We start from the raw sequence: 14,185 nt of genomic DNA, 5'->3' as shown, positions 1-14,185 counted from the left end.
ATAGAGATGAATAATGATGATAAAAATAAAAGAATAAAATGATGAGTCATATACTGCGAGGAAATGACTCGGAATGTGGGGCCAAAACAATCGACAGCTTCTGTTTAGCTCTGACCAGTAATGGGCAGAAATAACACCTGCACAGCTCAGCGCTGACCTCCAGATAATGATGCAGGATGTTAAGAATGTGTGTGCCTGCATGTGTGTGTGTGTGTGTGTGTTGGGGGACCGAAAGCTCTGTGTAAAATTGGGATGTGTGTTTGTGTGTGTGTGTGTATGAGAAAAACCCTAAATCTAATAAATCTATAGAATAATTGACTATACTATAGAAAAAGGCAAGACCTACTAGACAATCAAACCACACAAATGACAAAAATCAATGACTGGATTAATCGATCAATTATATTTCATGTAAAACTATCAAATGTTACACAGTTAACACTTTATTAATGCAACTGTCATTTCTTGTACTCGAATTAGACAGATAAAAACTGAAACATTGATAGAAATACTATAAGAAACAGGTAAGAACTAAATAGAAATATATTTTACAGAAATAAATAAATAAATAAATAAATAAATAAATAAATCTTCAGGGAATCAATCAATAGCGTGCCATTCTGCACTACACTATTAATGTTTAATAGTGTTACACTAATAGTGTTTCTATTATTAGTGTTCTGTTCATTGTTCCATTCTAGTACTAACAGGCAGCTGTTTTAGAAAGGCTAAAAGGATGTTGGGACAGTGCTGTGAGGGTTTTATTGCATTTAGCCACAAGAGCATTGGTGATTGGATTATTGGATGATTAGTTCACAAACACAAGTCCAGCTAATCCTGAAGGTACTCGATGGATCTCCATCACTCCAGAGAACACAGTTCAGTTCCACAGCTCCACAGTCCGGGGGGCTTAATACCCCTCTATCCAGTGCTTGGCATCAGGAGTAGTAGGTTTTTCTACAGTACTGCACTTATAACTAGTAAATGACCTGATTAAGATTACAAGCTATTTTAACTTTCATTATGGAGTATGAGATAAAAAAATGAAATAGCACATCTTTTCTCTGTGTTGATCTGCCAGTTTCTTTAAAGCTTCTTTCAAAGGCCTTTATGTACATCCCGAAGGCCTGTTAAAGGAATATCCTTGACTGTGGTAAGAAAGGTCACAAGCTTAAAAATAGCACAAAAAACTAGCTTCTCAAATGAACATGAAGGACATCTATGGGCCTACTGACGGATTAGCTGTCAATCAGAAAAAAAAGATATTCTTGGTTCTTTTGGATTCAGGCTTGAGATTTTTATGAAATGAAAGTCTATTGCAGCGGGGGTGGAATTGCTGGACACTGTGTTTTAAACAATAAGACACATTACTTCTCACATTCAATAATGTGAACAGCTTTAGAATGTGGTAGATTATGAGTTGCAGAATGAAAAAGCTCCTTTTCTACTGCTTTGAGAGCAAAAGGAGGCCCTCTCCTGTATAGAGTACCTAAATATGTGGTCAGTGAGTATATGTATCAATATTTAACTTCCATATATGATTGTTTACTTCCCATGCATTCCTCCCTGCAGGAGAAAGGGACCACCATAGTATGACTTTTAACCAAGATGATATTTGGGTGGTGGATCATTCTTATTACAGCAGTGACATTGATACAGTAGTAGCATGGCAGTGTGTATGGTGTTAGTATGAGTGCATCAGGCGCAGCGGTGTTGCTCCTAGGTTAAGAGTGGGCCACTAGCCAAAAATGTCCAGCCATGGGGGAGAGGCTAGATGATGGCTAACACAACTGGTGCATTAACAGAGGGATTATAGTCTAGGGCTGTTACGATTACAAGGCTTACAATTGAATATATTGCGATATACTGCGATACAGTATTTTTTAAATCAAATTTTAGGAAAACTGACATAGTATAAAAACACACCTTAATTTACATAAATGCAGTCAGAACAGTGGGATCTGAAGACTTAGCGGTCAGAGTTAAGCGAAGACAACACACACACACACACACACACACACACACACACACACACACACACACACACACACACACACACACAGAATAACTCACTATCTGCCACTGATCTTTTCATGTAGACTATTTATAAAATAAAAAAAATAATTACACCCCTACAATGGATACATTTCTCTTCCTGTTTATCATGACCAATCCAAAATGATAGCTGTGCTGGGAATGGGTTGTGCAAGTGTGCAGTGCCTAGAGCATCAGACTCCCTACACCAATGTGTCATCTTCTTACAGTACATCCAGGGGCCATCTTTTCCCAGGTAAACAGTTAGTCAGAAAAGTAGAAAATTCAACATGATCTGACCTGCTCCACCTTCCACACCCATATCTAGTCTGACACACTCCTTCTCGTAAATGAGATCAGGGTCATGCACAAATTGCCCGTTAGCATTTACAGAAATCAATGCCTAAGGCTAACATATTTCTCCATCTGCCAGCTTGACTGCCAGGTGCCCACCCACCTGCTCTTAAAAAAAAAAAAAAAGTCTGTCCTGCTGATCTTGCATAAAGGCCTTGTGCCCATGCTTGAAACTGGCATGAGTCAGGCACACACCTACACTCACACAGAGGTTACTGCATCACTGACTGTGTGGACTGACAGTGTCTGTCGTAGCTTCCACGCAACTATTAGTCCCAATTGAAGCCGAACCTCTTCCATCACCACAGAACAACACCTACACTTGCAATCACACACAAGTGGGCGGACATGGGGGGGAACCGCACTTACCGTAAACTACAGAGACATATGTGATCAATACTCTGAAGGCAGTGAGAAATTAATGGCTATTAACGCCTGTGGTTTTCAAAGTGCGTCTGACTCACAAAAACAAAAACAACACCATGTTAACCTATAAAACACCCCCACACGTACACAGTGAATAAAACCCTCATTGGGGAAAACCACATGTGCAGTAACACTGAGAAGGGTCATTTTTAGTCATATACGGTAGAATTAAAAAACAAGCACTACAACACCCACGAATGTTGTCAACATTAGCGTAATGCACTTTAATGCTTCTCTACCAAAGCAGGTCTGATAGAAAAACAACAACATGCTCTTTCAGGTCAGTGTAATACACCCAACTGCGTGATTCATTAAATAATCTGAAAACATGAATACGTATCAACTTGTCCATGTGTTTACCCTGCTTAAAACCCCCTTGGGCAAAGAAAATCCTGTAAGGGAGGTTTTAAAAAAATCACTCTCTGTACATTCATCCATTTCGGTTCAAACCCCTGAAGAAAACTGATTTCCTGATCATCTTTATGTTCAACAGTCAGCACCACTAGTGATCTTTCTGTGCTTTAGTTAATACACAGTCTATAGTGGCTGAGATTGGTACTGGTCGTAGTTTCCTGGGTTAGTTGTGGTTGTACCTTTTTCAGGTCTCACAACCAGGCCACATCTGGGTTCAGACAAAACAAACAGAGACAAAGATGTACAAAGCAAGACTTTTTCTTTGTTTCTTGCTCAAGTAAATACATTCAGAGTGTACTGCAGACTACAACTGCAGCAATATTGAGTAGGTCCCCCTTGTGCGGCCACAACAGATCTGACCATTTGAGACATGGACTCCACAAGATCTGACTAAGACTGCAGCAGCAGATTCTTTAAGTCCTGTAAGTTGATGGGTGCCCATGACCCTGTGGCCTGTTCACTGTTTGTCCTTCCTGGACCACTTAGGTACTAAGACAGAGCAAAGCATACAGTCGTCTAGACATCAAAATTGCTGTATATATTAATGTATATATATACATATATATATATGTTGGAACTTTCAGTGACCAGTATGAGTGAATGTGAGAGCTGTACTACAAATTTGAACACACCTGCTCCATATGCAGGTGTGTAGTAACACTAACGAGTCACATGACATTTTGGAGGGAAAATGACAAGCAGTGCTCAATTTGGACATTTAGGGGTGTAGTCTCTTAGGGGTGTACTCACTTTTGTTGCCGGTGGTTTAGACATTAATGGCTGTATATTGAGTTATTTTGTGGGAAGAATAAATTTACTCTGTTATATAAGCTGCACACAGACTACTTTTCATTGTGTCAAAGTGTCATTTTGTCAGTGTTGTCCTATGAAAAGATATACTTAAATATCTGCCGAAATGTGAGGGGTGTACTCACTTTTGTGAAACACTGTATATGTATATATATATATATACACACAAAACAAATTACAACTGGCAAATTTGCTGTGGTAGGGCGATCTACTAAGGTAGACAAACATCGTACATCAATGCACGAAATACACCTGGAATATAAGTATCTAAAAAAACTAACAAAAACAACTGTTTGAAACAACTGTTTGAGTGCGTCTGAGAAGAGAAGAGGATTATGGGTAGTTGGAACAGCAGACCACAGCAGTGTGGTTTCTCAGAATTCTACCCTGATTCTCTGCATATAGGCGGAGAAGGCTGATAACAGACACCAGCTATTGATTCATTAACTCTTAGCATGGTCGGATGAATGTGTGAGCACCTGTGTGTGTTTATACAGTACAAGAAGAAGTACTTGAAAGTACTTTGGATGTTTTCCAGTAAAATGCAGTCTGATCATTAGCTACAGTCATGTGAAAAAGTCAGGACACCCCCTAACCATGATGCTTCCTCCACTTTCTGTTTCACACCTCCACCTACAGCTTAACAGTTAGTTTGAGATGTTGATGTGCATTAGTGCTAAAAGGCTCCATGTTTGTTGAATCTGTCCAAAAAGCTTTTTCTTAGAAGCACCATTAAAGATCCAGGTGGTCTTGGCTAAACTTGGTTCTCGTCAAAGTGGCTCAGATCTTTATGCTCGTGTAATCAGACCATACATTAACACAGAACCCCTGTTGTGCTCTTAAAGTAATCTTAACCAGACTCCCAGGCCCTGAATTTTTGTCATTTGTAGACGACATGTCGAACTCTAGACTGACGTACACTCAGGTCTTTAGCAGTGCCTTTGTAGCCATTCCAACTTCAAGCATCTCCATAAATCGTCTTCTGGAAGATGACTGCATCCATGCATGACTCACACTAACACACAACACTAATCTTTCTTGAGAAGAACAGATTTGTCTGGAACTAGGCTTTGCATGAACTATTTTAATAGCCAAAGCACATGTGAAACCCACACTTCCACTGAACTGAAATGAAGGGACACATTATTTCTAATGATTTTTAGTTAATAACGTAACTGAAACACATTTCGCCTATTAGCTCTTGGAGAAGTCCTTAACACAGAGATTCACTTACTTTTTCTAGCCTGCAATGTGGATGTTTATTCAAGGTATTCATTCAAAGTCAAAAGACAAATTGTATAATTATCTGACTCAGATAATGATAAGACCACATTTTATTGGTAGTCAATGCAGAAATCCAGGTTATTCCGAAGGGTTAGCTAACTTTTTCTTGCAGCTGTTTGTCTATTTGTAGACTGAAGTAATGAGTTACAGCTGTGGTTTACATCCACTCATCATGGACATGACTGTCAAGAAAAGACTGGATTGTGAGTGATTTCTTGAACTGTTCTTTTTCTGGGACAGAATGAGTGTACAAACCACACTTTAAAAAAAAAAAAAAAAAAAAATGATGTGGTGCGCAAATTTGACAAGAGTCAGTGTTCTTTGTTATCGTTACGCTATGTGGAAAGAGGAAAATGGGCCCTGAACAAAATGTGTGGAGGTGACAGCATTCCCCTTCGGAGTACATTCCTCATCTGTGTGTGAGTGTATGTGTGCAGACAAAGTCACGCTATGTTCCCAACCTCTCAAACACAACACATCTGTTTACCATCCAACACTCTCCTCTCTCTTACACAAAAAGACAAAAAGAGTCAAGGCCCATTTCGAGACGACATTCACATGGAAAAGCAATTTACCCCCAGGCTAGAGAGTTGAAGGGCTGACATTTTAGTCCTCCATGGACACACATACATTCCCAATGTCTGAGCACAACTATGCAATTTGCAATATTTGGAGTTTCACAAAGTTCTTCCTATTGGTTCAGTGGTTATTTAAAATGATGGTTAGTGGACAACTAAGCGCTGCTGCTGCTGCAAATGTCAATGACACAGGTTTCTATATGTGATCACTTAGCCATTGAAACATTTTTAAAAGTGAGGTCAGTGACTTTAGATGTAGTTACACAGACTGAAGTGGAACCTAGGTAAAGTCATCTTCTCGTAATCCCATAGCACCATTATTTGTGAACTGTGAACAGACAGTAATCAGACAGCTGTTTGCTACATCTAGAGCACGTAACAGAGAGCCTCACAACCTCAAAGTTACAAAGCATTCAGCCTTTCACTCATAACCAAAAGAACGGCATAGGAACAGACAGTGATGTCATCAAAGCCGTCCAGACTTTTCCTTTTTCTGACATGGGCACACACACACACACACACACACACACACACACACACACACACTCGAAGAACAATGAAAGGCCTCTAATGGTGCTGACGTTCGTTCGTTCAGTTTTTCCACAGACCCTTTTCCCCTCTCTTCCACTGTCAATTTCACATTTTTCCACTCGGTCAGACCCGCTGGGGTCAGAGGTTAAACAACTTATGAGAGACTCTGAAAAGATCTGAAATGCTCGCTCTGTCGGATCAGAAACTCTTTATCCTTTTACTGCCCTTCATTTCAGTTCTCTTCTTCAAACGAGCCACAAACCAGTCTCTCTCTCCCTCTCTTTCTGCTTCTTTTCTCCCTTCTCTCTCTCAGTGCCTCTATCCATCGCTCTCACTGTCTCTCTATCTCCTCTTTCTTTCCTTCTCACTCACTCACTGCCTTTTCCCTTCTCCCACTTATTGCCTCTCTCCTCTTCGTTCTTTCTCTCTCTCTGCCTCTGTCCTTCTCCCTCCTCCTCTTTCTATCTTTCCTATTGTCTCTCTGCCTCTGTCCCTCTCACTGTCTCTCTCCACCTCTTTCTTTCCTTCTCTCTCTCTGACTGCTTCTTCCCTTCTCCCACTCATTGTCTCTCTCCTCTTTGTTCTTTCTCTCTCTCTCTGCTTCTATCCTTCTCCCTCTCACTGTCTCTCTCCTCCTCTTTCTACCTTTCTCATTGTCTCTCTGCCTCTGTCCTTCCCCATCTTACCGTCTCTCTCCTCCTTTTTCTTTCTTTCTCTTTTACTGCCTCTGTCTTTCGCCCTCTCACTGTCTCTCCTTCTCTCTCACTGTCTCTCTCCTCCTCTTTCTAGCTTTCTCATAGTCTCTCTGCCTCTGTCCCTCCTCCTCTTTCTTTCTACCTTTTCACTGCCTCTGTCCTTTCCCACTCAGTCTCTCTCCTCCTCTTTCTATCTTTCTCACTGTCTCTCTGCCTCTGTCCCTCCTCCTCTTTCTTTCTACCAGTTTCACTGCCTCTTTCCCACTTATTGCCTCTCGCCTCCTCATTCTATCTCTCTCTCTCACTGCCTCTTCTCTTCTCCCACTTATTGCCTCTCTCCTCCTCGTTCTTTCTCTCCCTCTGTCCCTCTCTCTCTCTCACTGCCTCTGCCCTTCTCCCACCTACTGCCTCTCTCCTCCTTGTTTTTTCTCTCTCTCTCTCTATGCTTCTGTCCTTCTCCCTCTCACTGTCTCACTCTGTCCTTCTCCCACTCACTGTCTCTCTCCTCCTCTTTCTTTCTACCTTCTCACTGCCTCTGTCCTTTCCCACTCACTGTCTCTCTTCTCCTCTTTCTATCTTTCTCACTGTCTCTCTGCCCCTGTCCCTCCTCCTCTTTCTTTCTACCCTTTTCACTGCCTCTGTCCTTTTCCCACTTATTGCCTTTCTCCTCCTCATTCTATATCTCTCTCTCTCTCTCTCCCACTGCCTCTGCCCTTCTCCCACTCACTGTCTCTCTCCTCCTCGTTCTTTCTCTCTCTCTCTCTCTCTCTCTCTCTCTCTCTCTCTCTCTCTCTCTATGCTTCTGTCCTTCTCCCTCTCACTGTCTCACTCTGTCCTTCTCCCACTTACTGCCTCTCTCCTCCTCGTTCTCTCTCTCTCTCTATGCTTCTGTCCTTCTCCCTCTCACTGTCTCACTCAATCTTTCTCCCACTCACTGTCTCTCCTCCTCTTCCTTTCTACCTTTTTCACTGCCTCTGTCCTTCTCCCAAGCACTGTCTTTCTCCCCTCTTTCTCTCTCTCTCACTGTCTCTCTCCTCCTCTTTCTAGCTTTCTCATAGTCTCTCTGCCTCTGTCCCTCCTCCTCTTTCTTTCTATCTTTTCACTGCCTCTGTCCTTTCCCACTCACTGTCTCTCTCCTCCTCTTTCTATCTTTCTCACTGTCTCTCTGCCTCTGTCCCTCCTCCCCTTTCTTTCTACCCTTTTCACTGCCTCTTTCCCACTTATTGCCTCTCGCCTCCTCATTCTATCTCTCTCTCACTGCCTCTTCTCTTCTCCCACTTATTGCCTCTCTCCTCCTCGTTCTTTCTCTCCCTCTGTCCCTCTCTCTCTCTCTCTCTCACTGCCTCTGCCCTTCTCCCACCTACTGCCTCTCTCCTCCTTGTTCTTTCTCTCTCTCTCTATGCTTCTGTCCTTCTCCCTCTCACTGTCTCACTCTGTCCTTCTCCCACTCACTGTCTCTCTCCTCCTCTTTCTTTCTACCTTTTCACTGCCTCTGTCCTTTCCCACTCACTGTCTCTCTCCTCCTCTTTCTCTTTCCCACTGTCTCTCTGCCTCTGTCCCTCCTCCTCTTTCTTTCTACCCTTTTCACTGCCTCTTTCCCACTTATTGCCTCTCGCCTCCTCATTCTATCTCTCTCTCTCACTGCCTCTTCTCTTCTCCCACTTATTGCCTCTCTCCTCCTCGTTCTTTCTCTCCCTCTGTCCCTTTCTCTCTCTCACTGCCTCTGCCCTTCTCCCACTTACTGCCTCTCTCCTCCTCGTTCTTTCTCTCCCTCTGTCCCTCTCTCTCTCTCACTGCCTCTGCCCTTCTCCCACTTACTGCCTCTCTCCTCCTCGTTCTTTCTCTCTTTCTCTCTCTCTCTCTCTCTCTCACTGCCTCTGCCCTTCTCCCACTTATTGCCTCTCTCCTTCTCGTTCTTTCTCTCCCTCTGTCCCTCTCTCTCTCACTGCCTCTGTCCTTCTCCCACTCACTGTCTCTCTCCTCCTCGTTCTTTCTCTCTCTCTCTCTCTCTCTCTCTCTCTCTCTCTCTATGCTTCTGTCCTTCTCCCTCTCACTGTCTCACTCTGTCCTTCTCCCACTCACTGTCTCTCTCCTCCTCTTTCTTTCTACGTTGTTCACTGCCTTTGCCCTTCTCCCACTTACTGCCTCTCTCCTCCTCGTTCTTTCTCTCTCTATGCTTCTGTCCTTCTCCCTCTCACTGTCTCACTCAATCTTTCTCCCACTCACTGTCTCTCCTCCTCTTCCTTTCTACCTTTTTCACTGCCTCTGTCCTTCTCCCAAGCACTGTCTCTCTCCCCTCTTTCTATCTTTCTCACTGTCTCTGTCCTTTTCTTTCTTACACTGCCTCTCTTTCTTTCTCTCACACTGCCTCTCTTTCTTTCTCTCACACTGCCTTTATCTTCCTCTCTCTCACTCAGTTCAGTCCATTGGTGTTTTAGTGTCATGTCTCTCTCCCTGCACCTTTCTTCATCTCTCCCTTTAAGGTCTCTCTCTCTTGCTTAGTACAGTCCATTGGTGTTTTATTCACATGAATGTAATTAGGGACAGGGTTGCCAAAGCAATTAATAATAAACAGAGAACAGAAATGAGAAGCAAAGATAAACAGATTAGAGCACACTCTCTCTCCCCTTACCACCCCTTTATCCCTGCCTCCCTCCCTCTCTCTCTCTCTCTCTCTCTCTCTTTCCCTGTCCCTGTCCCTGTATCACTCTGTCTTTCGCTCCTCCTGTCTTACTCACTCATGCTCTGTTTTCACTGCCTCTCTTTCTGTCACTCCCTCTCTTTGTCAGTTTTTCTTTTTATTTTAGAGATCACCTCTAACTTCTTTGCAACAGCAGAGTGAATTCACAGGTACAGAGAGGTATCAGTGTGTTGAGTACACACAGGAACAAGGAGCTGGGTAGGTACAGTTCCTCAAACACACAATGCAGTTATCGCCTCTGACGCACAGACATCCCTGCGCCCCTGTGAGTGTGTGTGTGTTAGAGACAGTGACTCCAGCTGAGACCGAGAATGAAGAACGCGAGAGAGATGCTCGTTTAAGTGAACACTGACTCTGAGGTTGTTTTAAAAGCTGTCAAATAAACAATGCAATAGTAATAAACACTCTTACCATAAATACCAGCGCTCAGAGTCATGAATATGAAACACAGCAGACCAAAGGACCCTACAGCGAATAGTAAGGACAGCTGAGAAGATCATTGGGGTCTCTCTCCTCTCCATCATGGACATTTACACCACGTGCTGCATCTGCAAAGCCACCAGCAATGTGGACGATCCCACCCACCCCTTACACAGACTCTTCTCACTGCTGCTGTCTGGCAGAAAGTACCAGAGCACCCCCAACCCGGCCATCACTGCCAAACTCTGCAACAGCTTCTACCCCCAAGCTGTCAGACTTCTCAACACACAAGGACCGAGCTGGGACCCCCAGACTCCCTCACATTACACACATCTTTATTGAGGCTCCCACAATATGCCTACTTGCACACCTATCAGGTTGCAAAAGAACTGTTCTCTTCTACCTCCTCTACGACTGTGTATAGCTACGATACCTATACTTATACCTTAGAACTCGTACCAGAGCCACTTCATAGCTGAATTGCTATGGCTTTTATAGGCTTACACTTTTCAGTAATACCCCTCACAGTTCACTGTGGAATATCTAGAAAGGTAAGTAACTTCACTAACTGACTTGAACTGTGGCATTCTCTTACAGTAACACGCTAAAGAGTGTCCCAATACTTATGTCCATACAATGTGATATTTAGACATCCTAGAACAATTTAAGGTTTGCCATTGCTTTATAGAGAGAAAATAGGCCAGCAGTTAATTAGCAGTTTTTAGCTTACGTTAGCTGTCTAACTTACACAATACAAGCATGACAATGTCTTGTTATTTACACCTTACATAACATTATATAGAGGCACTGACCTGGTGCACACCGTCTCCGGCGCTGTAAACCGAGCGGAGCTGCTTCAAGTGATCCCGAGCACGGCCTAACCCCCTCAACGTCTCAAACACACGCTCCAGCGCCGTGTGTGCACGCTCCATCGTCAACTCCTCGAGGCTGGACACTCCTATACGCACAGACAAACACATGCAAACACAGTGGGTCAGATATAATGACATTTTACCCTAACAGTCCTCCATCTTGTGCTTGCTGTCTTTCACACTCTGTGCACACTTCATAAAGATATATAAAATATATATATCAAATACACCGATCAGCCATAACATTAATACCACCTGCCTAATATTGAGTAGTCCTCCCATGTGCCGCCACAACTGATCTGCTTATTCGGGGTATGGACTCCACAAGACCTCTGAAGGCGTCCTGTGGTATCTGGCACCAAGCAGCAGATCCTTTAAGTGCTGTAAGATGTGAAGTGGGGTCTCCATGGATCGCATTAGGTGCCCATAACCCTGTCGCCAGTACTTAGGACTGTGCTTTCTTGGACAACTGATCACTGTATAACAGGAACACCCTCACAAGACCTGCCTTATGTTTTGGAGATGCTCCGACCCATGTGATCACATTGTCTAGCCCTCAAAATTTGGTTCTTGTCAGAGTGGCTCAGTTCACTTACTTCCTAATATTTCACCCCTTTGACAGATGACACTGTAGATGAAGATAATCAAGTTTTTTTTTTTACTTCGCCAGGATGCTAATGTTATGGCTGATCGGAGTAGATGCTACCAAAAAGTCCCTGATATATATTCCCAGGACACCTAATAATTTAGTTATGAAGTTGATTATGACATATTTTAATAAAGGTCTATCAAGTCTGATAATACTTCACTTCTTTTTGAAGCTGTTCACCCTACTGTGCTCTGTTAGGTTTCCAGAAGCTAAAAAGGTTTTAACCTTAAAAAATATTTTAATTGAATTCTCCAATAACAGTAAAATGACACATAAATTATTAAAGCCAAACATTATTAATCACTAAACCTCATCTAATCACATCATTGACACACAGGTTTACCAGTATATTCACACTGTTCGCTGCTGCTGTAGGAGGCTCCTCCTCAGTCTCACCTACTGAACTTTCTCTTAAGGCCACACTAAACCATCGCAATGCACCATCAACTCATTGCTGTTCATTCAAAGACCTGAAGGGCTTTTTCACAACGGATACAAATCACACATCAAACCATATCCAAAAACCTCTAATTCAAAGACCTGCACCTAGCTACACACACACACACACAGCCAAACCTGAATACACTCCTACGTGTGCAAACACACAGCTTTTACAGACATGAGCTGCAGTGTGTGTCATTGGGCAATTGGCTGTGCGGTACATTAGACTGAATGTTCCCGGTGAAAGAGGCAGCAGGACAAAAGCTCTTTTGAATGGAAGTGAGCGTCTCCTGGTTTAATCAAAATTTAATGCGCTCCCATTACTCCACTCACAGCCCCGGGTAACAGGACCTGAACAAGCAGTGCGAGAGAGCGAGAGCGAGAGAGAGAGAGAGCGAGAGAGAGAGAGAGAGAGAGAGAGAGAGAGAGAGAGATTATGGGGAATAGAGGGAGAACGAGAGCTTTATAGACACTAATCTTGTAAAACAAGGGTCAAAGAGACAAAGATGGACAGACAGAATCTGACTTTGTAGGGAAGGAGATTTTGGAATGCCAGCATGTGGCTGCTGTTGGTGAAATGGGCGGTGCCGCTGGCACCTGGTCCTGATTCTCCGCTGTGGAATGCTGGGAAGGCCTGCTGGGTAATGAGGTGGGCGGCCATGTTGGAGACAAATCCAAACAAACAGGCACCTGAGAAGCAAGACACAGGGTCCAGTTCCAACAGGCACACACCTGCTCTTCACCAGAGCAGTCACACACACAAACACACTCTCTCTTACATAAGAACATAACCACCACAGCATGGAATGGCCCAGAAATAGGGCATACTCTATAGAGAGAGTGTGTGTGTGAGAGAGAGAGAGAGAGAGAGAGAGAGAGAGAGAGAGAGAGAGAGGCCTTTAATGCAGGCCTTTAAGCAGTATATTTTAAAAATGTAAACTGCATGACTATTATTATTCAGTTATTCAGTCACTCCAAGAGATCTTGCTCACAAGACTTCATGCAAATTCAAACAATCCTGCCAGGGTTCTCAGTTTTGCCCTGCACTGCATTATTTTTTGACTAAACACGTAAATCCATGCATGAAATGCTTTCACAGTTTAGCGTGCTATGTGCCAGAAAGTAATAGCCAGAATAAAGGGTGTAATGAAATACTGATAAATATAATTAAAAAAAAACAAAAACTGATTATCGCAATATTATATTCTATGATTCTCTATAGATTCCAAAAAAACTACAACAGATTTCCTAAAATTTCACCTTGCTTACAGTATTACAATGTATCCCAATATATTAATTCTTAACACCTGTATCATAATACGTATCATATCGCCAGGTTCTCGCCAATACTTCTTGCTTCTCAGAGCTCAGAGTACAAGCTATATTTAAAACCAGTTAAAGTAAATATTAAAAATGTTCATCTCATTTCCTTATAATTATTCTATCTTACTTAATCTTATTATCTTATTATTCATTAAAACTATGAATCAAAAAATCATATACATCCTATATATGTGTAGAGTGGAGAAGTGAAGTGTGGACCCATACACAGAGTCTTGCAGTCTAAGAGGGTAATGATACATCTTAATGAATGTATGAAGTTTATTATAAGGAAACTCTGATGGTTGATGAAGGTCTCTGGTGTTCCGCAAGTGTGATTTTGAGAGTGGAGGGTGTAGAATCAGTGGAATTTAACTGCCTTGTACCTGTCTGACATTCAGATTCCAGTTCTACAGTGAAATTGGCTACATACTGAAGACTTTCCCTTTGAGTGGGGTTCGGGTGTCTGTCACAATCTTGGTCCTAGTTTTGGGTTCGAATCAGATCCAAACTAAATGCTGTGAAAGCAAGCTGCTAAAACTGTGCACCCTCTGACAACACACAAAGAGGTCTGATCATTTGCTTCCAGCTGTTTTTGGCCTACATGCACTTCAAGGGTTGTCACAAGAGAACCTACTTTTGGCTGTTTGTCAGTT

The 14,185-nt window shown here is 42.7% G+C and overlaps 1 protein-coding gene across 1 annotated transcript in view; it reads right to left on the bottom strand.

Annotated features, from left to right (window-relative positions):
- The window catches only part of scfd2 (sec1 family domain containing 2), a 167,603-nt gene that overhangs the window by 14,187 nt on the left and 139,231 nt on the right, over positions 1-14,185 (bottom strand). The window contains exon 7 of the mRNA XM_072682666.1: positions 11,060-11,205. Coding sequence (XP_072538767.1) covers positions 11,060-11,205 — 146 coding nt within the window. The remainder of the gene's footprint in view (positions 1-11,059; positions 11,206-14,185) is intronic.

Source organism: Salminus brasiliensis, chromosome 1 (genome assembly GCF_030463535.1).
Source record: "Salminus brasiliensis chromosome 1, fSalBra1.hap2, whole genome shotgun sequence".
Lineage (NCBI taxonomy): Eukaryota > Metazoa > Chordata > Actinopteri > Characiformes > Bryconidae > Salminus > Salminus brasiliensis.
The sequence above is the reverse complement of the archived record's forward strand: the minus strand, read 5'-3'. Positions and strand labels throughout refer to the sequence as shown.